Here is a 26,200-nt window from a genome sequence, read left to right as displayed (position 1 = left end):
CAGTGAGTCTGGCATATATGTTGAACCCTCTGGTGTAGGCGTGAACTGATGGAAAACGTACAAAACTGATGTCAGTGAGGTTCAAAGGAAGATCCCTCTAGCTATTGCAGTTACGCTGTATGAAGAAGGAAGTTGGAGGTGGTTGTGTTTGTCAGAGTTTAATCATTGCAGCCTTAACCATCACTGCAGGAGTTCCTTAACAAAAGAGCCTTAATCTGTTCTTTCTTAGCTTTCCAATAATAAACCTCTATCATCAGTGAAAGAGTGGAACTATCTGTTTGTGAAGCCAATGTTCATTTCTGTTTGCAATTGTTTTGTTAATAAATTTTCTATGCCAACCTACCGTGATAATGGACAAATTTGATCTAGGTTGAGGGCACGTAGAATAATACCTACACTATATGAGTAGGCATTGGCTTCTATCATTGATAAAGCAACATTATCTTTTCAGTCTGCAACAGGACTAACATTATTGAGTGCTGCACCATGAATGTGTTGGGTACCACCTCACTGATTTTGTATCAATGCCACAGTTGCAAGAATAGGGCAGAGACTGAGTAAATTGTGATTAGCCCTTCATTTCTATGCACACAATACCAGGAAAGAGTTTTCCTTCCTTTCTTGTTGCACAGATTGTGAGCTTTGCTGGGAAGTCGGCCATTTGCTGCCGTCCCTGATTACCCTTGAAACTGAGTGCCATGCTCAGCCTTTTCAGAGGGCAGTTAAGAGTCAACTGTATTGCTGTGGGTCTGGAGTCACAAGTAAGGATGGCAGATGTCCTTCCATAAAGCACATTAGTGAACGAGATGGCTTTTTCAACAATCAGTGATAGTTGTCCTGTTCACCATCACTGAAGCTAGCCCTGTACTATAGAATTTATCAGTTAATTTAAATTCTAGCATCTGCCAGAAAATTTGCCGGAGGTTAACACTCCATCACCACCACCCATGTGTTTCTTTGCCTGCTCAGTTGCCTGGCTGAATACTGCCACAGCAATACAAGTGGACTTCTGCCACAGCAATACAAGTGGACTTCTTCACCAAACATGTTTTGTTGATCTGTTTCATTGACACTCTTGTTAATATCCATTCTTCCCTCACAATAACTATAGCACATATAATCTGTGACATATACAAACACAGGATATAATGCTGCAGTTCACTAAGTATCATGCAATATTTGTCTCCTATTGTTGCTATTCAGCAAATAAAGTACAAATATTGCCTCACTTGCCTCCATCTTTCTCATTGACCTGTCAGTCAAAGCTTTCAGTATTCTAGTCTTGAGTGAACCACCTCTGCAGTGAACTCTGTATTCATTTCAAGAATGCAGAGCAGTCACGCCTTCTAAGTTTAAAGGTGCAGACACCTAACTTGAGTTTCTGATGGTCTGCCTGCCTAAAAGCATATTTCCTCTAATTTATATGAGAGTTGCTACAAGAGTTGCCATAGTGCTTAATTGTAAACATGATTATTGTATTCAAACTGAGTTGTAAAGATCATTTGGGTGTCTCTAAATTAGCTGAAGGGATATGAGCAACTACAAAATCTCACAATCGAAACGTAAGGCTTTTACATGAAAATTGCACTTTTTCGAGAAAGGATAAACTTCAATGAACGTTTTTTTAAAAAAATCCAGCGGTAAGAATGGAAGATGGAACTTGAGTAAGTACCTCGGTCTTTTAGCAACCTGCAGTCAAAATATGATCAGAATATTCCTTTACCTTGAAATTTAATTTGTTTGATTTATTTATTTAAATATTCAGCAGCATTACATAGAAGTTACATTTTGATGTTGTCCAGTTTTTTATGCATTTTGATCCATGAACCTAGCAGTAATATTGAACATTTACTGTTCTTTGTTCTGCCTATACTGTTCTGTCTTGCATTCTGTCCATGTCAGACTGATGGGTGATCCGCACAGATTATTTGCAGCCTGGAAAATGTTGTTGCATGCGTGAGAGAGGCTCAATAAAGGGACATAAAGTAAGGGAGAGAGAGAGAGAAAACTTCATTTTTTTTTGGAAAAACATAAGATAGCTTTAGTTTAATTCCACAGCTGTTCTTCAAGAGAAGGAAAACCTGATTATGAAATACTGTCAAATGCCACAATCCAGTCCTTGACACAAAAGTCATGGGACAAAAGTAGTTTCAGATCCAAGAAGCATTATAAATAGTGTGGCATTAAGAAACCAAGCAAAACTGCAATCAGTGGCTATCGGGACAAAACCCTTTGCTGGTTGCAGTCGTATCTGGCACAAGGGAAAATGGTTGTGGTTATTGGAGGTCTGTGATCTCAGCTCCAGGACATCTCTGCAGGAGTTTCTTAGAGTAGTGTCCATAGGCCGACCACCTTCAGCTGCTTCATCAATGGCCTTCCCTCATTTTAAGATCAGAGGTGGGTATGTTCGCTGTTTTCAAATTGTTCAGTACCATTCATGATTCCTCAGATACTGAAACATTCCATGTGCAAATGCAACAAATCTGGACAATGTCCAGACCTGGGCTGACAAAGAGCAAATAACATTCGCACCACACAAATGCCAATCCATGACCATTTCCAATAAAACATGCCACCAGCCCTTGACATTTCAATGGTGTTGCCATCACTGAATCTCCCACTATCAATATCCCAAGGGTTACCACTGACAGAAGCTTAACTAGATTCACCACATGATGAACTTAGTGGGTGTGTGTAGTCAGAAGCTAGGAATATTGCAGCGAGTAACTCACCTCCTGACTCCCCAAAGCCTGTCCACCTTCTACAAGGCACAAGTCATGAGTGTGATGGAATGCTCACCATTTGCCTAGATGGGTGCAGTTCCAATAACACTCGAGAAACTCGGCACCATCCAGGGCAAAGCAGCCGTTTGATTGTCACTGTATGCACAAGCATCCACTCCCTTCACCACCGAAGCTCAGTAGCAGCTGTGTGTGCCATCTACAAGGTACACAGCAGAAATTCACCAAAGCTCCTTTGACAGCATCTTTGAAACCTGCAACCACTTCTATCTAGAAGGACAAGGGCTGTAAATAAGTAGGAACACGTCCACCTGCAAGTTCCTGTCCAAGCCACTAACCAACTTGACAGACTTGAAAATGTATCACCGCTCCTTTAGTGTTGCTGGGCCAAAATCCTGGAATTCCCTCCAGAAGGGCATTGTGGGTCAACTGACAACACATGGACTGTAGCAGTTTAAGAAGGCAGCTCACTTTCTCAAAGACAACTAATGATGGGCAACAAATGCTGGCCAACCAGCAAAGCCCACTTCCAAGAGTAGATTATAAAGAATAGCAGATGGTGCAACTTAGGATCATTCTGTGAAGACCATGCTCACTAACAGTAAGACAATGACTTTCAGTGCTAACCTTATGGTCTGTGCTGTACAGGATGAAAAAAAAGGACATAAAATGCTGCTAACTTAACATCAGTTCCAGATTCCTGTCTTGCTTCCCACTGGTTAATATAGTTACAGACTGATTTTTAAATTGTATTTTCATGCCATCAGCAGTTATTATTTTCCTCCAGGGTTGTGGCAAGCCACAGTTTTGTAAAACTGGTAAGCATATTGCTGAAGAGGTACTATAATGGTAATAGTATGCTGGTGGGCTTGTTAAGGTGAAATAATATTACTCAAAACACATCACTGAGGGGAAAAAAGGGTTCGTCCAATCCAGAATAAAAAGCAAAATAGTAAGCAGTAATTGTTTTGCTATATGAATGCACACAGTAATAAACTGAGATCTCTTAAGGGTGGGTCAACACTTCTGGGACAGTTATGTCATTGCAGTCTGGTAATCACTGTAGGAGTTCCTCAATGAGGGAACCTTGTTTCACTCATTCTCAATGATCATATATTTATTGCTCTGTATAATAATTTGCACCATGCGTTTTTCTTTCAAACATAAATTTTAGTGGGTTTATTTACAATCATGGCTTCACAAAGAGGCTGAAGACCATTTAATTACCTTCAAAGGCATTCAGTGTGGAGGCAAAAATGCAACAAATATGTGTACAATGATGTGCCACCAACAGTAAATAAATGAATGGTTGAATTATTGAATGGGAAGCTAGGGAAAATTCTTTCAGTAATGATACAGGGTTTTTGTACATTCAGTTTGACAGGAAGACAGAGTTGGCTTAACATTTCATGCACAACATGGCACCTTTGACAATGCTGCTCCAGTTTGTTACTTTTCTGTGGGTTTCCTGTTGGACCACTGTTGCATTAATTCAGTACAGTAGTGTTTAAATGATGCACGTGTTAGTAAGTGACAGTTAACTTTTGGAATCTCTTTTTTTCAAGCTGTTTACATGAGGAATGAGGTCTCTGTCAAAACACTGAGCTGTAACAGCATGCTCTTGTTGGAATCTTTGCACTTTTGTTAGTCTTAGCAGCAATGTTAACTGTGTTTTTATAGCTTGTAAATTACTCTAACAGTGTTGCTATACTTATCACTTAACACCTAAAGCTGGAAATTGCAGTAAGTGATGTTATGGTATGTGTATCCAATATGTTTATATTAAATTCTTGCCCCCTCTGTATTGAGAAATGAAAATGAATTAGAGCCTCCATCAAAGGAATTTCATACAGACACCCTTGGTCTTCAGATGTGATGTTTCCGAGAGTAATTTTAGGGTTTATACATGACATTTAGTATTTTACTGAATTGTGCAAGGCTTGAAAGCTCTATGTTATTTTTAAAATGTTGATAGTTCAGAAAGAAGAGACTTATACTTACAAGATACTATCAGATCCTTAGTATTTATCAGTCTGTTTCATTTGCGTCAGGTGAATTATTTCGTGAAATGAAATTGTTCTGTCCACAAGTGCTGCAGACAATTTATGCTGTGCAAAGCCAGAGACTAATAACCAGCTCATCTGTTTTTGGTTGAGGGAGGAATGCAGACAAGAGTACTGGGGAAGCTCCCTGCCAGTTTGAATAGAGCCGTGGGATCTTCCACATCCACCTAAATAAGCAGATGGGGGCCTCGAACTAATCGCTCATCAGACAAATGGCTCCAAGTAATGGCACCTCTGGCAATGCAGCGCTCCCTCAGTACTGCACTGGAATTTCAGTCCGGTTTATGAGCTCAGGTCTGGAGGTGGACTGAAATCCACACTTATCAAAATTGACTCATTAATGGTTTGCACTTGAGCTCGCCAAAGACCACCCCTTAAATATGAGTAACCTCAGACAAGATGAAGACACACTCGAAGTGCCGTGCAGCACAACAATTTATTTCACATACTTGATAGAGATTTTTTGACTTTTCTTTTGTAATGCTATGCAATTCTCCAGAAATCAAACCATAGTTCAGGCATTCCAAACAAATTAGGAGTCAGATAAAGTGAACTGCGCTGTGACAGAATGAGGCCAGCTTCGAAATGTAAAGGGTAACATAAAAATAAACAGAATTTCTGAAACCTGAGCTTGTGTACTGTCAGCTTCAGCCTTCTCTTGACTGTGATGTTGTTGTTGGCAGGTGGTGGGCTGTGATCGGCAACTTGGGAGTAAAGCCAAGGAAGACAACTGTGGAGTTTGTGCAGGCACTGGTTCAACATGCAGACTTGTACGAGGACAGTCCAAATCACACGTGTCTCCTGAAAAATGTGCGTCTCCTATTTTATATTGTTTAACATTTTTAAGTCACCTGTGTTTGAGCAGAACATTTATTCTGTAACATTGGTTAGCATGAGATTTATTTTAAAGAGGAAAATTATTTTTGGTGCACTTTCAGCTTGTGTGCTGTTCAGTATTTCTCTTAAACTCCTCCAAAAGCCTAGTCAGTAAGGGTGCTAACAGGGGACACATTAAGCAATACAAATTGGAAGGTCCTAATGTTGGTTTTCTGTATGTGTTAACATCTCCCTGGGAATGATTAGGGTGGTGTGAAGTGATTAGAGAGTAGATTACATTGGCCTTAACGTCCTGGTTGCCTTCCTATTCATCAGTTCCTTCTAAAAGATATTGTGTGCCTCTAGGATTAAAAGAAGGACAAATAGAATTGACGTGCATCATCTCCAAAGAAACAAAAAAGACTTGAGGTTCCTTTGTCATTCAACTGATCACCAAGAGAAGTCACTCCCTGCAGGAAAAGAGGAAGGGAAACAGTGGATCAATGTTTGTTAGCTCCTTCTACATTTTTGAGATAATACACGTACTGTTTTGGAAATGTGCGCAGTGAAATGGCCAAACAGTGGAACCAAATTTCCACGACATTCCTCCTGGAGTTATGGCTGGAATCCAGTGCAACTGCTCTAAAAAAGCCAGGGACTTGGAAATGTTGTGTCCCAATCTTAGGAAATTGTTGTCAGCTGTGTAGGGAGTGAGGTATCTGCCACTCCTACAGCACTCTTCAGGCTGGAGGGATTCCATACTCTGGGAGCAACTGCTTTTATCCTTAAAGGCACTCCTGTTTGTTTGTTTGGATGCAGGTATGGGAAGTGAGAGACCATGGGACTACCTCTGATGACTTTTCAAGCCAAAATATTTTGGAGCATTTTTATGTTTGGAACTAAATTGAATGGATATCAAACAGCCTTTTTAAGAGTTCTTAGCCTGCACTTGGAATATACATGTGCATAGCCTATTTGATATTTAATCACATAATAAAAACAAAGATAAAGAGAACAATTTTCTGAGGATATACCTTTTTTGTCTTCTATAAACTTTAGAAAGTGTATTTAGCTGAAGACAATTATCTTTGAAGATAATCACCTTTGTTTGGCTCACAGTTAGCAAAGTCCTCATTACTTAACCCTGTGAAAGGTTTTGATTTCACGGGCGCAGGGAAAGAGACAGTCAACAGTAAGTTGTATGATTAGTTTCATTTTCCATTGTAAATCAATTTCTCCACAAAAGTTATTTCAAATTTTAAAGCTGAAACACTGAGAAAAGCAGGAATGTAGCAAAGGGCAGGTAAGAGATTGAAGAGGGTCAACGGAGGAGAGATTGCCTCTGACCTCTGGCTACCCACCCTGAATTGTAGTAAGTAGGAATCGGAGGGTTGGAGGGGAGCGGAGAATGGATTATTTAAACTTGAGGTAAGTGGTGGAAGAATGAGATAAAGAAAAGATACAGTGATTGAAGAGATAATTAAATATTTTAATGATTCATGGGATGTGTTTGTCATTGGAAAGGATAACATTAATTTTTCAGCCCGAAAGGCCTTTATAACCCTATATTCTCCTTAATGGTATTGACAGGTGACTTAATAGAGGTGTATAAAATAATCAGAGGCATAAATAGAGTGGACAGCCAGTGACTTTTTCCTAGGGTGGAGCTAGCTATTACAAGGGGGCATAGTTTTAAAGTGAGTGGAGGTAGATATAGGGTAGACGTCAGAGGGTAGGTTCTTTAATTCAGTGAGTGGTTGGGGTGTGGAATGCATTGCCAGAGAGGGTAGTGGAGCCGACCTTATTAGGGGCATTTGAGCAGCGATTAGTTAGCCGTATGGATGATAGTAGAGGTGGAGGTTAGATAGACCTTAGGTTTAAGGTAACAGTTTGGCACAACATCATGGGCCAAAGGGCCTGCACTGTTCTATGTTCTGTGAGCCTCCTGAGTATTATTGGAATTGCACTCACCCAGGTGAGTTGAGAATATTCCACTAGCTTTGTGGGTGATGGAAAAGATTTCAAAAGTTGGGAATTGAATTAATAAGTGAGAACGTCCTCTGTTGAGCTATTCTTGTGGCCATTGTATGTATGTTTCTGGTGCAGCTATGTTCGTGGTTGATCGTGATGCTGATGGACTGTCCTCGCCAATGGCTGCGTTTTGCACCTTCTACAAGATGTCCTGCAGCAACTTGCCAAAGCTCCTTTGATAGCACATCCTGAAGCTTTGAGCTTGACTATTGGCAAGCACATGAAAACACCATCACCTTCAAGCTCCCCGTCAGGTCACACACCATCCTGGTTTGGAAATGCATTGTCATTCTTCCACCGTTGCTGGATCGTAATGCTGGAAGTCCCCTTCTTAACAACACTGTCGTTGTCCCACTATCTCACAGATGGCAGTGGTTCAAGAAGTAGGCAAATTAGTGATGGACAATAAATGCCAACCTTGAAGGCAATGCCCCTGTCCTGTGAGGGTAAAATATCCCTTTTGAGGTAAATGGACAGAGAAGCAGAAGAGGACATGGAGGAAACAAAAAGAATTAGGAGGAAAGAATCAGACGGGAAGAGAAAGAAGAAGAAAGAGCAACACAAAACCATCTGAGCTGAGTAAGAGCCAGTATACCTCCCAACTATCAATGGTCAGCGCGAGGGATATTGCTTTAAATATATTACAAACCGGTCTGTATTGTTCACCACACTGACTTGCTACAAACTGTAGTGTAATATTGACTCAAATGTAATGTTTGTAAAGTAAACAAATTACAACTCAAACAATTGGCAGAGTAACAAGAAACAATGGAAAGCAGTGCAGTTAGCGCAAGGGAAACTCAAAGCCCTTACTGCTTTATCCAGTGAGCCAACTAAACATAAGCTTTAAAACTCTAACAAATTTATCCATAAAATTTGCCAATTTCTTTGTTAGAAATGCAGTTCTTAAATAATAGGTCTAAGGCCTTGCATGTATCATTACAATTGCAGACATCCAGACACACTTGTCCAGTCCCTCCTGTTCAGCATCAGACTTTTGTCAGTTTCAAATCCTGAACTAATGCTTTGGTAATGATCAGACTGAGAACTGAACATGAAATCTTTTGGTCACAATACCTTATTATTGTCTCATGTACACCTCATGTTGGCTTTTATTGTTTTCTGAATAACCTTAAATTGGTGACACATGGTTCACCAATTTTCTCCTACTCTGCTCCATCCAGACCCCTGAAATTTTTCACACCTCCGTTAATGTTTTCGAAAGAGACAAGCTCCAGTTTCTGAAATCTATCCAAATTCCTGAAACCCGTCATCCCTGAAAAGATTTGTTTCAAATTATTTCTACAGCTTCTCTGAAGTCTTCACATTATTCCTAAAATGCTGCACCCAGAACTAAATACACTACTGTAGCTGGGGCCAAACTGGGGTTTTACAAAGGTATCTCATCACCTCCTTGCTTTTGTGTTCTGTATCTCAGTGTTTCATTCCAGAATAAAGGGTTACACATTTAAGACAGAAATAAGGAGGAAATTGATTTCTCAGAGGGCTGTTGAGGGTGTGTCGTTAAGTATATTCAAGGCTAAGACCGAGTTTTAATTTTTAAGGGAATTGAGGGTTGTGAGGAAAAGGCAGGAAAGTGGAATTGAGGATTATCAGCACAGCCATGATCTCATTGTAAGTTGGAGCAGACTCAATGGATTAAATACTCTGTTCTGTTCCTATGTTTTATGGACTAATCCCGTATACTTTGCGAACTACTTTCTAAACCTTGTGATCAGAGATAATGGGAAGCGCAGATGCTGGAGAATCCAAGATAACAAAGTGTGAAGCTGGATGAACACAGCAGGCCAAGCAGCATCTTAGGAGCACAAAAGCTGATGTTTCCGGCCTAGACCCTTCATCAGAAAAGGGGGATGGGGACAGGGTTCTGAAATAAATAGGGAGAGAGGGGGAGGGGGACCGAGGATGGATAGAGGAGAAGATAGGTGGAGAGGAGACTATAGGTGGGGAGGTAGGGAGGGGATAGGTCAGTCCAGGGAGGACGGACAGGTCAAGGAGGTGGGATGAGGTTAGTAGGGAGGAAATGGAGGTGCAGCTTGAGGTGGGAGGCGGGGATAGGTGAGAGGAAGAGCAGGTTAGGGAGGCGGGGATGAGCTGGGCTGGTTTTGGGATGCAGTGGGGGGAGGGGACGAGCTGGGCTGGTTTTGGGATGCAGTGGGGGAAGGGAAGATTTTGAAGCTTGTGAAGTCCACATTGATACCATTGGGCTACAGGGTTCCCAAGCGGAATATGAGTTGCTGTTCCTGCAACCTTTGGGTGGCATCACTGTGGCACTGCAGGAGGCCCATGATGGACATGTCGTCTAAGGAATGGGAGGGGGAGTTAAAATGGTTCGTGACTGGGAAGTGCAGTTGTTTATTGCGAACCGAGTGGAGGTGTTCTGCAAAGCGGTCCCCAAGCCTCTGCTTGGTTTCCCCAATGTAGAGGAAGCCACACCAGGTACAATGGATACAGTATACCACATTGGCAGATGTGCAGGTGAACTTCTGCTTAATATGGAAAGTCATCTTGGGGCCTGGGATGAGGGTGAGGGAGGAGGTGTGGGGGCAAGTGTAGCACTTCCTGTGGTTGCAGGGGAAGGTGCCGGGTGTGGTAGGGTTGGAGGGGAGTGTGGAGCGAACAAGGGAGTCACGGAGAGAGTGGTCTCTCTGGAAGGCAGACAAGGGTGGGGTTGGAAAAGTGTCTTGGGTGGTGGGGTCGGATTGTAGATGGCGGAAGTGTCGGAGGATAAGGCGTTGTATCCGGAGGTTGGTGGGGTGGTGTGTGAGAACGAGGGGGATCCTTTTTGGGCGGTTGTGGCGAGGGCAGGGTGTGAGGGATGTGTTGCGGGGAATGCGGGAGACCCAGTCAAGGGCGTTCTCGACAACCTTCCCTGCCACTGCCACTTTGGGTGATTTGAGTACCCTGCCCTAGGTACTTCTGATCCTGCACTCTCTTTGTATCCTTTATTTAACATTCTCTTGCTGATTCTTCCACCCTTCCCACTTCTCTGCATTAAGTTTCATTTATAGCATGTCCAACTATTCCACTATCCAGTGGTTTCTTGAAGTTTAGAGCTGTCTTCCCCAAGATTATTCTGATTTTTGTATAATTTCCAAATTTTGGAAGTGTGCATTACTCTCCAAGTCCAAGCCTTTAATATAAATCAAGAAAAGCTGTGGTCCTGATCCTGACTCTGAGGATCTCCACTTTAAACCCTCCTCCAATCTGAAAAAAAACAGCATTTGCTTATAATTTTGTTTCATGTCACTCAACCAACTAAATATCCATACTGCCACTTTTTTTTTTGACATACCATTTGCTTTAGTTTTTCTGGAAAGCCTGTTATATGGCACTTCATCAAAATCTTTAGATATATGTATACATGACATCAATTATATTACTCTCATCAAATCTCTCTGGTGCCTCATGAAGAAGGCTTAATCATATTAGTTAAACATTATTCACTGTTAACAAATCAATGCTCGCTCTCCTTAATTAATCTACATTTGTTCAAGTGCTTGTTAGTTTTGTCCTGAATGATTGTTTATGCATGTTCTCCTTGCCAAATTTAACTGACAAGTTAACAAGTTTTGCATGGCCTGTAGTAGCTGGGTTGATGCTTTAAACCCTTTTTTGAACAAGAGTGTAATACAGCAAACTTCGTTCTAACCGGTACCTTAATCAAACAATGCTCTTCATAAACTGGCAAAAAGTAGATACAGCGAACATTTTATTAATTGGCACCTACGGGACCAGAAGTGTAACCAGTTGATCAAATATTCTGGCTGATCAAGAAATCCTCATAATCAATGTACAAACACACACTAAGTAATAGAAACGTAATGCAGGGGATATACGCATCAACTTTGTCTTAAATTAAACTTACTGGCAGTGAGCCTTCTCACTCGCAGTGTCAACTGACTATTCAGATGTTGTGGAGATCACAATAAAACAGTAAACTTTGTGGTATTTATGGTATATAATTTTTTTGCCAGTTTATTGAGAATGCTGGTTAAAGCAATGTTTGCTGTACCTCAAATACGGTGATCTACCGCAATCTCCAAGTATTTATGCCATAAATAAAGTGTAACAGTGACATGTATACCCCAATAATTACATTTCTGTTACTTATTGCATGATTTTGCATTGATTTTAAGAAGTGTGTTGATGTTTTTAAACAGGATTTTTGAAGGATGTTGATATCTCAAAACTTCGTTTAGTCAGTGTTTACTGCGGTTATGTGGACTTATTGATTATCTGGAACATTTGGTCAGCCGGCATACTCCTGGGCCCATAAGAGCTGGGAATTAAAACTCTTGGCTATATTTGCATTCTCCTGCCTATTGGCACCATCTCCTTATGTACGGAGGATTGGAAGATTGTGGTCAATGCCAATGCAATTTCCACGCTTGCTTCCCTTCATGTCCTCAGATTTCTTTCATCCTGTCACGACGTTTTAATAAACTTTCCATAGCTGCAGCCTTTCTAATTACCTCCTTTATCAATTTTTAGTCCATCATCTTCCTCTTTCACTGTGATCTTGGAAGCATGTCTTTCTTGATAAAGGCAGATGCAAAGATTTGCTTGATTTAATCCAACAAGCACTGATGTTCTGAGTAAAGGTCACCAGACCCGAAACATTAACTCTGTTTTTTCCTTCACAGATGCTGCCTGACCTGCTGAGTTTTTCCAGCAATTTTGTTTTTGAGCACTGACATTGTTTGTTTTATATATCTCATTTGAGGATAAGTAACTCTGCTGTACATGAATTTAAACAGGATATGCTGAAGAAACTCAGCAGACCTGGCAGCATTTGTGAAGTGACAAAGTGAGTTAATATTTTGAGTCCAGTGCGACTGTACTTTGGAACTGTTCTGTCGAGGTTATCCATTGTCCCGTTGAAGTTTTGCCTTCTAATTTTTGGTTCCATTTTATATGCACCCAGTTGAAATTGATGTCCATCCAATTCATTGTTATTATATAGGATTGCTTTTCCTTTCCCACAGCTGACATAAACCTTACGATACAATGATCACTATTTCCTCAGTTTTCACCTAATGACAGTTAACCCGCACTGTTCCCCAGAACCAGATCTGGCATTGTCTATTTTCTAACTGGACTGAAAGCATACTCATTTAAAAAAAACTCTCCTGAATGTACTCCAAAAACATTTCTCATATCCTTTGTTGCGATCTCGGTCTATGTTCTGAAAATTACCACCAAGTAGTTTGCAGTTTTTGTACCTCTCTATATTTCAGGGTGGCAAACTCTATAGCAAAACAATGCTGAAGGAGTAGTTTGAAGAAGGGTAACATTAGTGCTGCCAAGACATGAGACGTGCAGACAGGAGAGAAACAGTCTGCTTTGTTGACTCCCTTCAGAGCATCCCTTCCCCTGTTCCTGCCCATTCCGGCCTCTTAGAGTCTGTGTGCTCCCCTCCATAACCCTTCCCTCTGCCTCAAGCCTGTCAAACATCTTCCTTGGCTTGGTTGGACCCAACCCCCATGCCAAAGATTCAGGCCAGAGACAAACTGCTAAACTCAACTTTGAATTTAGGGATAACAAAGTGTGTGAAGCTGGATGAACACAGCAGGCCAAGCAGCATCTTAGGAGCACAAAAGCTGACGTTTTGGGCCTCGACCCTTCATCAGAGAGGGGGATGGGAAGAGGATTCTGAAATAAATAGGGAGACAGGGGGAGGCGGACCGAAGATGGATAGAGGAGAAGATAGGTGGAGAGGAGAGTATAGGTAGGGAGAGGATAGGTCAGTCTGGGGAGGACGGACAGGTCAAGGAGGCGGGAAGAGGTTACTCGGTAGGAAATGGAGGTGCAGCTTGAGGTGGGAGGAGGGGGATAGGTGAGAGGAAGAGGAAGCACTGCAGGAGGCCCGTGATGGACACGTCGTCTAAAGAATGGGAGGGGGAGCTAAAATGGTTCGCCACTGGGAGGTGCAGTTGTTTATTGCAAACCGAGTGGAGGTGTTCTGCAAAGTGGTCCCCAAGACTTCGCTTGGTTTCCCCAATGTGGAGGAAGCCACAACGGGTACAGTGGATGCAGCATACCACATTGGCAGTTATGCAGGTGATAACTGTATCGGCACCACCTCTTCCTCCCAAGAGGAGCTTTAACAGTGCATCCACTTCACCAACACCTTACACCCCAACCTCAAGTTCACCTGGGCCATCCCCAACACATCCCTCACCTTCCTGGACCCCTCTCTCCATCTCATTCAACCAACTAGAAACTGATGTCCATTTCAAGCCCACCGACTCCCACAGCTACCTGGAATACACCTCCTCCCACCCACCCTCCTGCAAAAATTCCATCCCCTATTCCCAATTCCTTTGCCTCCGCCGCATCTGCTCCCAGGATGAGGCATTCCACTCCCGCACATCCCAGATGTCCATGTTCTTCAAGCAACGCAACTTACGTCCCCGCAGTGGTCAAGAACGCCCTTGACCGTGTCTCCCACATTCCCCGCAACACATCCCTCATACGCCACCCCCGTAATAACCGCCCAAAGAGAATCCCCCTCATCCTCACATACTACCCCACCAACTTCTGGATACAATGCATCATCCTCCAACACTTCCGCTATCTACAATCCGACCCCACCACCCAAGACATTTTTCCATCCCCACCCTCGTCTGCCTTCTGGAGAGACCACTCTCTCCATGACTCCCTTGTTCGCTCCACACTCCCCTCCAACCCTACCACACCCGGAACTTACCCCTGCAACCGCAGGAAGTGCTACACTTGCCCCCACACCTCCTCCCTCACCCCCATCCCAGGCCCCAAGATGACTTTCCATATTAAGCAGAGGTTCACCTGCACATCTGCCAATGTGGTATACTGTATCCATTGTACCCGGCGTGGCTTCCTCTACATTGGGGAAACCAAGCAGAGGCTTGGGGACCGCTTTGCAGAACACCTCCACTCGGTTCGCAATAAACAACTGCACCTCCCAGTCACGAACCATTTTAACTCCCCTTCCCATTCCTTAGACGACATGTCCATCATGGGCCTCCTGCAGTGCCACAGTGATGCCACCCAAAGGTTGCAGGAACAGCAACTCATATTCCGCTTGGGAACCCTGCAGCCCAATGGTATAAATGTGGTCTTCGCAAGCTTCAAAATCTCCCCTTCCCCCACTGCATCCCAAATCCAGCCCAGCTCGCCCCCTCCCCCCACTACATCCCAAAACCAGCCCAGCTTGTCCCCACCTCCCTAACCTGTTCTTCCTCTCACCCATCCCCTCCTCCCACCTCAAGCCGCACCTCCATTTCCTACCTACTAACATCATCCCACCTCCTTTATCTGTCCGTCCTCCCTGGACTGACCTATCCTCTCCCTACCTCCCTACCTATACTCTCCTGTCCTCCTATCTTCTCCTCTATCCATCTTCGGTCTGCCTCCCCCCCCCCCCTCCTATTTATTTCAGAACTCTCTCCCCTTCCCCTCTCTGATGAAGGGTCTAGGCTCGAAACGTCAGCTTTTGTGCTCCTGAGATGCTGTTTGGCCTGCTGTGTTCATCTAGCTTCACGCTTCGTTATCTTGGATTCTCCAGCATCTGCAGTTCCCATTATCTCTTAGCTTTGAATTTAGGGATTTGCTCCATGTTGGGTCTGAGTGCTGCTGTCATCACTGAGCAGATTTCTGGAGCACTCCACATACCTCTGCCGCCACACCCTCCCATCCTAAGTGGCACTGTGGCCACTGCCACCCTAGACCATTTCCAGGAAGATTCGGTCTGGAACCCTCTTCCCCACCCCCAAATTGTCTTATGTGGGCAATTATCACCACCTGTCAAAACATGAGCCCCTAGGAGATTGTTGCCAGCCACTGCTGCAGTGCTGCTCCCTTGTGCCTATGTCTGCTCATTGTTTTCTACACCAACCACTGGATTGCACATGCTGAAGCAGCACAGTGAACATGGGCATACACCAAACATGATCAGCATGAAAATTCCAGAATAAGTACCAACCTAGAAAGCTGGCCCCCAGGACATAGGATAAGACAAATTCCAGGAAAATCTCAGGAAATCCATAACAGTTGGTCACTTTGGTGTAACTTATTTGCATATCTATTTCTTTATATCTTTCCCCCTGACTAGTTACAATACATCCATTACTGTATGATTGATTAAGCTCCAAGCAAACAGATTCTTATCCTTGATTTCTCTAGGCCATCCTCTTTTTCAACACCACAATACAATCTTTAATTAGTGTTGCCACCTCTTCTCCTTTCTTTCCTACCTTGTCTAACACCTTGTGTCCAGGAATATTTTGTATCCAGTCACTTGTTTTTTTCCTTTGTGATGCATTGCTGTCCTTACCACTATGCTGTATGTCCATTTGTTTATTTGTAACCTTCAGCTCACCAGTCTCATCTGAGTCGCTACTGGCATTGACATACATGCAATATAAACGTAACTTGTGCATTGGTTCACCACTTACTCTTCTGACCCCACCTAAAACCTTATAATTTCCATGTCTTAGTTCTGATCTCCCTTCTGAAATCAGTTCAAAGCCTCTACAAAAGCATACCTCACGCAAAGACCTTTATTCTGCACAATGGAGTGCAACCCATCTTCCCTGAACAGCTCCGTCACCCCTATATTTGATCTGAAAAGCCTAGGTATCTGAAACCACTGTCTCCCATTTCTCTTTCATTAGATCCTGTTTCTGTGTTCTCTGGTGCATGGCTCAGAAACACACTAAAATCTGCGAAGTCACTACAAGATTTGGTTGTTTGAAGTAGTCCTTAATGATTGTATGAAACAAATTTGCCCTTTCTCATAATCTCATTCAAAAGTTATTACATGCAATTTTAATTGACCTGTTCAGATCTGTTGCAACGCACCTCCAGAGCAGTAGGATTTGAACCTTCTGATCTAGTGGTAGAGACATTACCACTGCAGCTCAAGAACCTGCCTAAAGTTAATGTGATGTTATTTGTTTTCGGCAAAACATGTATTGAGCTTGACATATGTTACCTGTTACCTCAGCTTTTCTGTTGAATGTCCAGAGATTAATATGGCCAATAAATTTGATTTTCTTTGTCATATCTTCGATTGAACCACTGCAATGGGTTTCACTTATGGTATGGGGGTAAAAGCAGCTTTTCACAGAAATTGCTGTGCAAGTTTGTATTTTAAATTGTTGAACTATTTAAACCGGACAGATCCCAGATTTGATTCCTGTTCTGAATGTCATTCAAGCTGGCAGCAAAATGGTACAGTGTGCTATTTCTTTCCAGTTTTGTGGGGAACAGCAGAGGAAATGTCAAAAAACTCAAGGTGTTTACTTCTGAGCTCTCAGCAGGACTTGCTGGTACCAGTGCATGTGTGAGAATATGAGACACATGTTGCATTTGCCTGGAATCCAGCAACACATCAGTGCCTTCAGAAGGAAACTATAATAAATTTAGAAGTAGAAAATGTCAAAATAACATCGATGCACGAGTGACCACGTTGGAAGTCTTGAATTTTATTCTAAAAAAAAATGTGTTTTTTTTTCCTAGCATTATTTAGGACCTGTTTGGACCATTCCTTCCCTTGTTCAGACCCTTTCCTGCGCCCTTTGGGCCTTCTTGAGCCCCTGTCCTCCCCTCCACTTAGCACGTTGTGCTGAAATGAATCTTTAAATATTCAAAAGCTGCTTACAGCCTCTGCCAAAATGAGGGAGAAGAATTATTTCAAGTTAATAAGAAAGTGTTTGTATCTGTTATTCTCCAGCCAAATGTGATGTCACTGGAGCTGTTTATACACTTTTTTAAAAAAGCCTAAAAACAAAGACAGTAACTGTTGGCTGCCAGGGCAACACAATGTTCCAATCAATTTGATTGTGTAGCTGGACAGATAAGCCATGCATTGTGGAACTAAGATGAAAGTCATCAAGGGCATACAAGACATGAGACCGTTTTCAGTCTTGAAAAACATCAACATTTTTCATTCATGAGATCACTAAAAATACTCCGTATGCCACATCAGGCTGAAATTTAGCCTAAAGCAATACTGCTGTAACACTGCAATATATTTTCTGACTTCTGGATCTGTCCAGATGATTAACAAGAGCTGCTTGTTAAATACTACCTGGTGTTTGTGATAATTCAGGCATTTCATTTTATCCACAGATTGTCTAATATAGTTGCAATTAAATTGCAAAGTCCGTTTCTGCCCATTTATCATAGTCATGTCAATCCTTTGTGCTCTCTGTATGAGGTGGCAAGTTGTACAATTGTGATACGACATGCTATTTAAACAGTAATGAGAAAGCAATCGACAGTAAGAAACCATTGGTTTCAAAAATGCCAATGCAAGAATGATTTTCAAGCTGTTTGAAATTTACAGTGCAATTTTGTTATACGTTTGCATTAATTGGCTCAGTGACAAGTGTTATATTACTTTAGCAAACAGTAAAGATGAATATATTGTGTGTTATGTTTAAGTGACATTTATAAAATGATTTATAACCTGTGTATCTGAATGTACATTGAAATTTGATTCACTTCTAATACATTTTAATTATACAAAAAATTGATTTTGAAACATCTTAACATATTTAGAGTGGATTTTTGGATATGTAAACCCCTGAAGTTTTAAAAATTGCTTTCAAGATGTAAGGTAAACACAACTTCATTGCCACAGAACTGTGCCATGCATTTCCATCCTCCTGGTATGGAACTTGGCACTGTCTCAGCCTTACTAAGTGTTCCGATGAGTGAAAACAGCAATGGCAACCTCAGCACTTAATGTCAAAGGTAACAACTAACAGGAGACATAAGAATTTGACAACTTTTTTTCATGTGCAAAATTGTAGAAAACAAAACTAGATTTGATTTTTTTTGCCCAGAATCCAACATTTAAGCAAATAAAGTGCAGTTACCTGACCCAGTTGCAGAATTTTGGATTTCATCACAATCACATAATATAGTTGCCACATGTTATGTTCCAAAACAAAATAGACAAAATTGTTTTCATGAAAATGTTACCATCCCATCCTGGCAAGTAAATCAAACAATGATACTTCCTAAAAAGCAGAAATTAAAATTGAGCTGGAAAACATTCGAACTTTGAACAGTGCTGAATCTAGTTGTTAAAGTGTGGAGATCATATGCATGATGTCATCTTACTTTGAGGCTTACTTTGTTATCTGTTAAATGTAAGGCAAAATAATCACTGCTAATGAGTACTGGAGTTGTAATTCATGCAGTAACTGTTGGAATCAGTAGGCATGTAAGGCATACAGCGAAGCCACAGACAGGTTCTGGCTAGATTGATCCCTCGAGCATGGGCAGGAGCCAGGATCTGTCTCAGTGTCACATAGCGTGCAGTCAAAACTTCTTGACACTTTTGACAGCTCGTGACTGAAATGAAGTGTCACGTGAATAGCCAGGGCTCAAAGAGGTTGGATGTGATGGTTTAATAAATGTTAACTGCTAGTCAGTATGTATCAGATGCTCAATTGATTGCCATTTCCATAACTTTCCAGTGGAAGACACAGTGATTGCAGTTCCATATGGGAGTCGCCACGTGAAAATAACAGTGAAAGGACCTGCTCACCTTTGTAAGTTCAATTTTAAAATGCTTTCCATTTACCGTTTTAAGGTAAAGAAATATAAACAAAATCTTAGCATTCGTTAATAAATACTGTATGAAGGGAAAAAAATCAGATCTGCATGTTGCATCTTCTTAAACCTGAAGAAATGCTGACTTTTATGCTATCACTCAATTTTTGAATTAAAAATGCCCTTAATTGCTTTCACTAAATTGGGTAATTGTATCTTTTTAAATAACAGGAACCATGTGAATATTTAGACAAAGGAGCATCATCAAATCTAACCGTGTTTTATGAACTCTTCAGTAATTAATCGAAATATGTTAATCCCTGGATGCCTGTAGTGACAATTAAGACTTCAGTTTTATTTTAGTCATGTCATTGTCATACTGTTAAGTTTTCTTCAAAACTTATAGAATTCATCCGCTTCATACTTGCATAATATTATGCTCAAGAAGGTAAAAAAATCAATTTTCCATCAAAGCGATTGTTGTCTCCTTAAAGCCATGCATTCCCAATAATTGCAATTTCTGTTTAAATAAATTCAGGATGGAAATATCTTTATAAAATGATTTAGATTTAATTTGGTCGATAATTCAACTTTTCTGTTCTGAATTTTCAATTTTCGGGCCACTGTCCTGTATAAACTTCTCCCCATTCTTTCAAGCTCACAGCATGAGCTATTCAGAAAGCAACTGCCGGAAGCTGTCACCAAGATCTGGCAACATTTATTCTGGCTTGTTGAAGATAAGCGCTAAGTTGTGTCAGAACATATTTCTCTGTCAACGCAACTCTCCTGGTCAGCCCAAAAAACAGGCAGAAAGTGTTGGAATCCATTCAGTAGTTTGGGCAGGAATTATATAAAAGAAACAAAGTCACTGTTTCAGGCTGAAGACTTTTATGTTGGATTTCCAGTGTACACAGCAAACTTTTATTTCAGGCAAAGTAAATAGGAACTTGCAGATTGGAGGAGCGGTAACATGCATCCTCACATTTCCCTGAGCAAACTTGGTAGCAGGGAGTTCAAATTGTTGAACAGATTCATCACCGAGATTGATTGTTGTGTTTGAAATTTCAATGTAGCGTTTGAAATGAAACTTGGAAGAAATATTTGTTGTTTTTCAGACATGTATTCCTCAAACTTAGTAATACAGAGTTTGAAAATTGAAAATAGGATGTATTAGAGAGTCAGAGTCACGCAATACAGAAACAGACCCTTTGGTCCAACCAGTCCATGCTGAACATAATCCCAAACTAAACTAGTCCTTCCTGCCTGCTCCTGGCCTATCTCCCTCTACATCTTGCCTATTCACGTATTATCCAAATGTCTTGTAGATGTTGTAATTGTACCCACATCCACAACTTCATCCACAAGTTCATTCCACATGTGAACCACCCTCTGCATTTAAAAAAAGTTGCCCCTCATGTCTTTTTTAAATCTCTCTTCTCTCACATTAAAAATATGCCCCGAGTTTTGAAATCCCCCCTTCCTAAGGAAAAGACAACTGCCTTAATCCTATCAATACTCTCATTACTTTATAAACTTCTTTAAGGTTGCCTGTCAACCTCCTACGCTCCAGTGAAAAAGGCCCAGCTTCTCAGCCTTTCTTTATAATTCTAACATTCCATACCCGACAACATCTTGGTAAGTCTCTTCTGAGGTCTCTCCAGATTAATGATATACTTCCTATAGCTAGGCAACCAGAACTGGGTACACTATTCTAGAAGAGGCCTCACCAATGTCCTGTACAACCTCAACATGACTTTTCATCTCCTGTACTCAAAGTACTGAGCAAATAAGGCAGTGTTGTTAAGCTTTTCTTATAGTATTCATCAGGACAAATACAAGAATGTCAAATTTCTGATGATCATAATTTATGCTTCAGGACCACAGGATGCTGCTTGGTTGACAAGTCAATTGTGATTGGCCAAGGTGTTGCCCTAGATTTTACAAAAAGCTCCCCACCCTTCTTGCCAATGTAAAAAAGCATGGAATGCTTAAGCACATTCCTTACATTTACATAGGACAGACCCTCTATACAAATGTATACCACTTATTATAAGTGCAGTTGAGCCACATTATAAGCTTGACTGATCTCTCTTTTTTAATACTATTCAAGCATCTTGTTATAAATTCAGTAAGATGCCTAGAGAATGCATCTCCTACTTTATATGTCAGTCTAAAAAGTTTTCAGGTGATTTTTAATAAAGAGCCAGAGAAAGAAGAGGATGGCATGAAAAAGTATCTGTTACAATTCAGCCTCTAGGGTAGCACAGCAACTGTAGTTAGCACTGCTGCCTCACAGTGCCATGGACCTGGTTTCAATTCCAGCCTCGGGCAACTGCCTATGTGAAGTCTGCACTTCTTCCCCGTGTCTGTGTGGGTTTCCTCCCACAGTTCAAAGATGCGCACGTCAGGTGGATTAGCCATGCTAAATTGCCGATAGTACCCAGAGATATGAAGACTAGGTGGATTTGTCATGGGAGATGCAGGACTACGGGCATAGGGCGGGGGAGCGGTGAGTCTGGTGGGATGCCCTTCAGAGAGTTGGTACGGACTTATTGGGCCAAACAGCCTGTATCCACACTGTAGGAATTCCAGGACTCTATGATTCTCTGACTCCATTTTTGTTTGGTTGAGGTTCATCTTGTATTACTGGCATTTATTGCGTGCAGTTCTGGTCGCTCCATTACAGGAAGGATGTGGAAACATTGGAAAAGGTGCAGAGAAGATTTACCAGGATGTTGCCTGGTCTGGAGCGCAGGCCCTATGAAGAAAGGCTGAGGGACTTGGGTCTGTTCTCATTGGAGAGAAGGACGCTAAGAGGGGATCTAATAGAGACATACAAGATGATCAGAGGATTAGATAGGGTGGACAGTGAGAGTCTTCTTCTGAGAATGATGACTTCAGCTTGTACAAGGGGGCATAGCTACAAATTGAGGGGTGATAGATTTAAGACAGATGTCAGAGGCAGGTTCTTTACTCAGAGAGTGGTAAGGGTGTGGAACGCCCTGCCTGCCAATGTAGTTAACTCAGCCACATTAGGGGCATTTAAACAGACCTTAGATAAGCATATGGATGATGAAGGGATAGTGTAGGGGGAGGGGCTTAAATTAGTTCACAGGTCAAGCCTATTCTGCGCTGTATTGTTCTATGTTCTATAACTTTCATTGTGTAATTTTTGCCAGTTGTAGCAGATGTAATGTGGCAATTATTACTACTTCCCAAAAGAAGTAACAAGACCAAAAAACACCTAGGTGGTATGTTTTGCCATGTCAATATAAGCTTGTGAATATACACTTTTTCTTAAGCAGCCATAGCAATGGATTACAATGCAAGACCACATTCTAAATAGGCATGGGGCGATTAATCTCAGATGATGCTAATCTTGAATTAATGTCACGTACCACTTGTAGTAATCATTTGTTACAATCTTGGTACCGGATTCTGCTAACCACCATTGGAGGGACTTCCATCTCACTTATCCAAGGTCTTTCTGAATTGTAATCTGCTAATTAACTCAGATGACTACGAGCAGTGGGAAGTAAGTGAAACTGGATCTGAATGAGTCAGAAGTCTTTTCTTTCTCCTGTTGAATGTATTGCAGATATCGTCGTACTGTGAATGATTCCTTAAAGTGTTTTTTACTATTCACATGGGAATTCCATAATTTTCCCTGACCCTTAGTCATATGCCCTACTTGAAAGGATCAGTTAAACCAAAGAAAGCAGCTTGCAACAACCGATATGATTAAAAAAGGATCGACCACAATCCAGACAGAAATTTTTCTTTGGTTTCATTACATTGTTACAAATTGCACATTGAGAATACTTAGTGTAGGTTGCTACACTAAACTACTGGAAGGTACCTAGTGGAAGCCATTGCTTAAGTTGCGTGTGAAAAGGGAATGGATGTGTCAAACTTCAGCAAAAGAACAAATTGCTGTTATTTTAACCTGGTCGTGGAGTATGTTTCAAAGGAGGATGATATTGCTTTTTCCTGATGGTTCTGCCCTTAGGTATAATGAAAATTCCATATTTTTCCTTTGCAAATAATACAAATGTGGAAAATATAAAGCCATTCTGAATATTTGTGATTATAGAATAATGAATGAAAATATCTTGAATCCCTGATCAGTTACAGAGTTCAACTTGGAACAAGGATTGGCAAACATGCAAGGAAATGGAGGATTCAATCCCAGGGCATTATTCAGAGCTTCCTAGTCTTGTAAGGGTTCAAACCTCTGTTTATCCTTGACTCTGTCAAGGGGAAAATGAGTGGAGCTGGAGTTGTTTTCCAGGCATTCTGAGTCTTAGGCTGGACTGGGACCTGCACTATCAGTGGATGTTGGTAGGCTGATTAGTGTGCAGTGTACCAGTCTTCTTCCAGGCCTGAAGGGGATGTCTGGCGTTAGGTACCCTTGGGGCTAGTAAGGAAAGGTGGAAATTTCTGGGTCACTTGACTAGATTTGCACAAACAAAGACAAATTGCTGGAAAATCTCAGCAGGTCTAGCAGCATCTGTGGAGAGAAGTCAGAGTTTATGTTTTGGGTTGAATGAGCGAAACATTAACTCTAATTTTTCTCCACAGATGCGGCCAGACCTGTTGAGCTGTTCTAGCAATTTTGTTTCTCCTCATGCATTGAACTTCATTGCCGGCAATCGGTTCACAACCCAGGGCAATGACAGCAGGTAGCCATTTAGCAATAAATAGTTATCTTCACTAGTGAGATGACATTAACAACCTATAACCTTTTGTTTTGTCACATTGCAAACATTTGAGGATATCACTGTCAGGTAAGTCCTAATTTCACTATTAACAAGTACATTCAAAGGGCACATTCAGGAATTGCTGTTCCCATGCGTATATTGTGTAGATTGGAAAAGAATAGCATTTTTTTTTATTTATCTTGGCATGTACATTTAGCAGAAAAACTGTGCCGAGTTTCTATTCTATTACATCAAGTATTCTTGAATGGGATTGCAGGATTGGGCACGAATTATCATTTCCAAGTTTGAGCAAAGTTGTTGTTATAGTCATGGAGTCGTACAGCACAGAAACAGACCCTTTGGTTCAACACATCCATGCTGGCCAGATGTCCTTAATTAATCTAGCCTCATTTGCCAGTCCCATATCCCTTCTAATCCCTTCGTATTGATATACCCATCCAGATGACTTTCAAATGTTGTAATTGTACCAGCCTCCACCACTTGCTCTGGCAGCTCATTCCATGCACACACCACCCTCCGCGTGAGGTCTGTTTATATCTTTTCCGTCTCACTTTAAACCTTTGTCCTCGAGTTTTGGGCTCTTCAATCCTGAGAAAAAAGACCTTGGCTATTCACTGTATCCGTTCGCCTCATGATTTTTTGAACCTCTTCGGCCTTCGCTCTTGGGGAAATTAGCCCCAGCATTTTCAGCCTCTCCCTATAAATCAAACCCTTCAACTCCGGAAACATCCTTGTAAATCTTTTTTGCACCCTTTTGCTTGTAACAACATCCTTCCTACGGTAGAAATGAACACCATATTCCAAAAGTGGCCTAACCAATGGCCTGTACAGCTGCAACATGACCTCCCAACTCCTGTACTCAATGCACTGATCAATAAAGGCAAATGTATCAAATGCCTTCTTCACTTTCCTGTTTACCTGTGGACTCCATTGTTTATTTAAAAAACACTTTCTCATCATTATGTTGCAAAAAACTGCAGCTAATTAAGTAGCTTTGAAGTTTTTGTTAATGTGTCATGTGGAAAATGTGGTAGTCAATTTGTGCAAAACTGGGCCCTGCGAACTGCAACGTGGTAATCATGAAATAAACTGTTTTAGAGTTGGTGGGAGGAATGCTTCATCCAGGGCAATGGGAATAAACCTTTTGCTGTCCTTTGAATGAGTGCAAAGGTTTTGTTTACGCTCATCTGGAAGTTTCACCAGCTCCTTAATTTAACCTCTCACCTGAAGGGAGGCATTTCCAACAGTGCAGCACACTCTTAATAATGTTCTTGAGTGTTACCCCAGATTATGTGCATAATCCTCTAGTGTGGAGCTGAACTCACCACCTTCTCATTCAGATGCAAGTGTTCTACAATTGAAGCAATTATTAACCTGAATGACAATTCATTATTGTACAGGCATCTATGATATTTTTATTGTACTGAAATGTCATTGTTGTTAAATAACTTGTATATTTTGATTTAGTCTAAACATTGTTTTAGCTGGAAAATTTATGAGTCATATGAAACATTTTGAAAGGAAAGGCTGGCAAGACGTTTAGCATGTTGGAGCACTTCAATGTAAAATGAGGAAATATTGGATACAGTACTGCCGTGCTCTCAGTCTGAACTGTTCACTCTTCTCCCATCTCAATTCCTAATTTTTCACAAGGTCTGTTTTTGATTTCTAACCTGCTGATTGACCTCAATATAATTTAGAGTAAATATATTTTTTCTTAACTATATATGGTATTAAATTTGAGGATAATTTTGTGGGCATAACCTTGTGTGTATGTTGTGTTAAATATCTTGTGGAATTCCAAATTCAGACGTCAAAGTTCTAAGCTAATGAGCAGCACAAGAGATTAGCAAATATGAACTTTATCTAGATACACTGAGCAATAATTTGGATACTAACTAATTATTGATCAGGCTGTTGAGCTCAGTGGTTAACTGCTGATTAACCAGTTTGTTAGGTATTTCAGCTAACTTCTGGTTAACTTGTTAAGTAGGTAAGCAAGCTGATAAAGGACTGAACGCATTTCAACTATCGGAAAATACAGATGGCACCAAGAGAAGTAGAAGGAAAATACATGAACAATTCAAGTCATTATTTGAATCATTTATTAAGTTCCAAGCTATTGTGATGGAGAAATCTCTATGCTTGACCAAGGTACAAGTTTTGAGCTCATCATCAATTCTCCAGTCTCTTTCCAATTATATGTTCAGATACTGCTGACATTTCTAATATAGATTCACATTAATTTTTGTGCTTA

General features: G+C 41.2%; 1 protein-coding gene across 1 annotated transcript in view; it reads left to right on the top strand.

The window, feature by feature from the left end:
- The window catches only part of adamtsl3 (ADAMTS-like 3), a 582,072-nt gene that overhangs the window by 310,872 nt on the left and 245,000 nt on the right, over positions 1-26,200 (top strand). Inside the window, exons 7-8 of the mRNA XM_048563174.2 lie at positions 5,488-5,614; positions 19,147-19,221. Of these exons, the coding sequence (XP_048419131.1) occupies positions 5,488-5,614; positions 19,147-19,221 (202 nt within the window). The remainder of the gene's footprint in view (positions 1-5,487; positions 5,615-19,146; positions 19,222-26,200) is intronic.

The sequence above is a fragment of the Stegostoma tigrinum genome, chromosome 33 (genome assembly GCF_030684315.1).
Source record: "Stegostoma tigrinum isolate sSteTig4 chromosome 33, sSteTig4.hap1, whole genome shotgun sequence".
In the NCBI taxonomy this organism is placed as follows: Eukaryota; Metazoa; Chordata; class Chondrichthyes; order Orectolobiformes; family Stegostomatidae; genus Stegostoma; species Stegostoma tigrinum.
The sequence above is the reverse complement of the archived record's forward strand: the minus strand, read 5'-3'. Positions and strand labels throughout refer to the sequence as shown.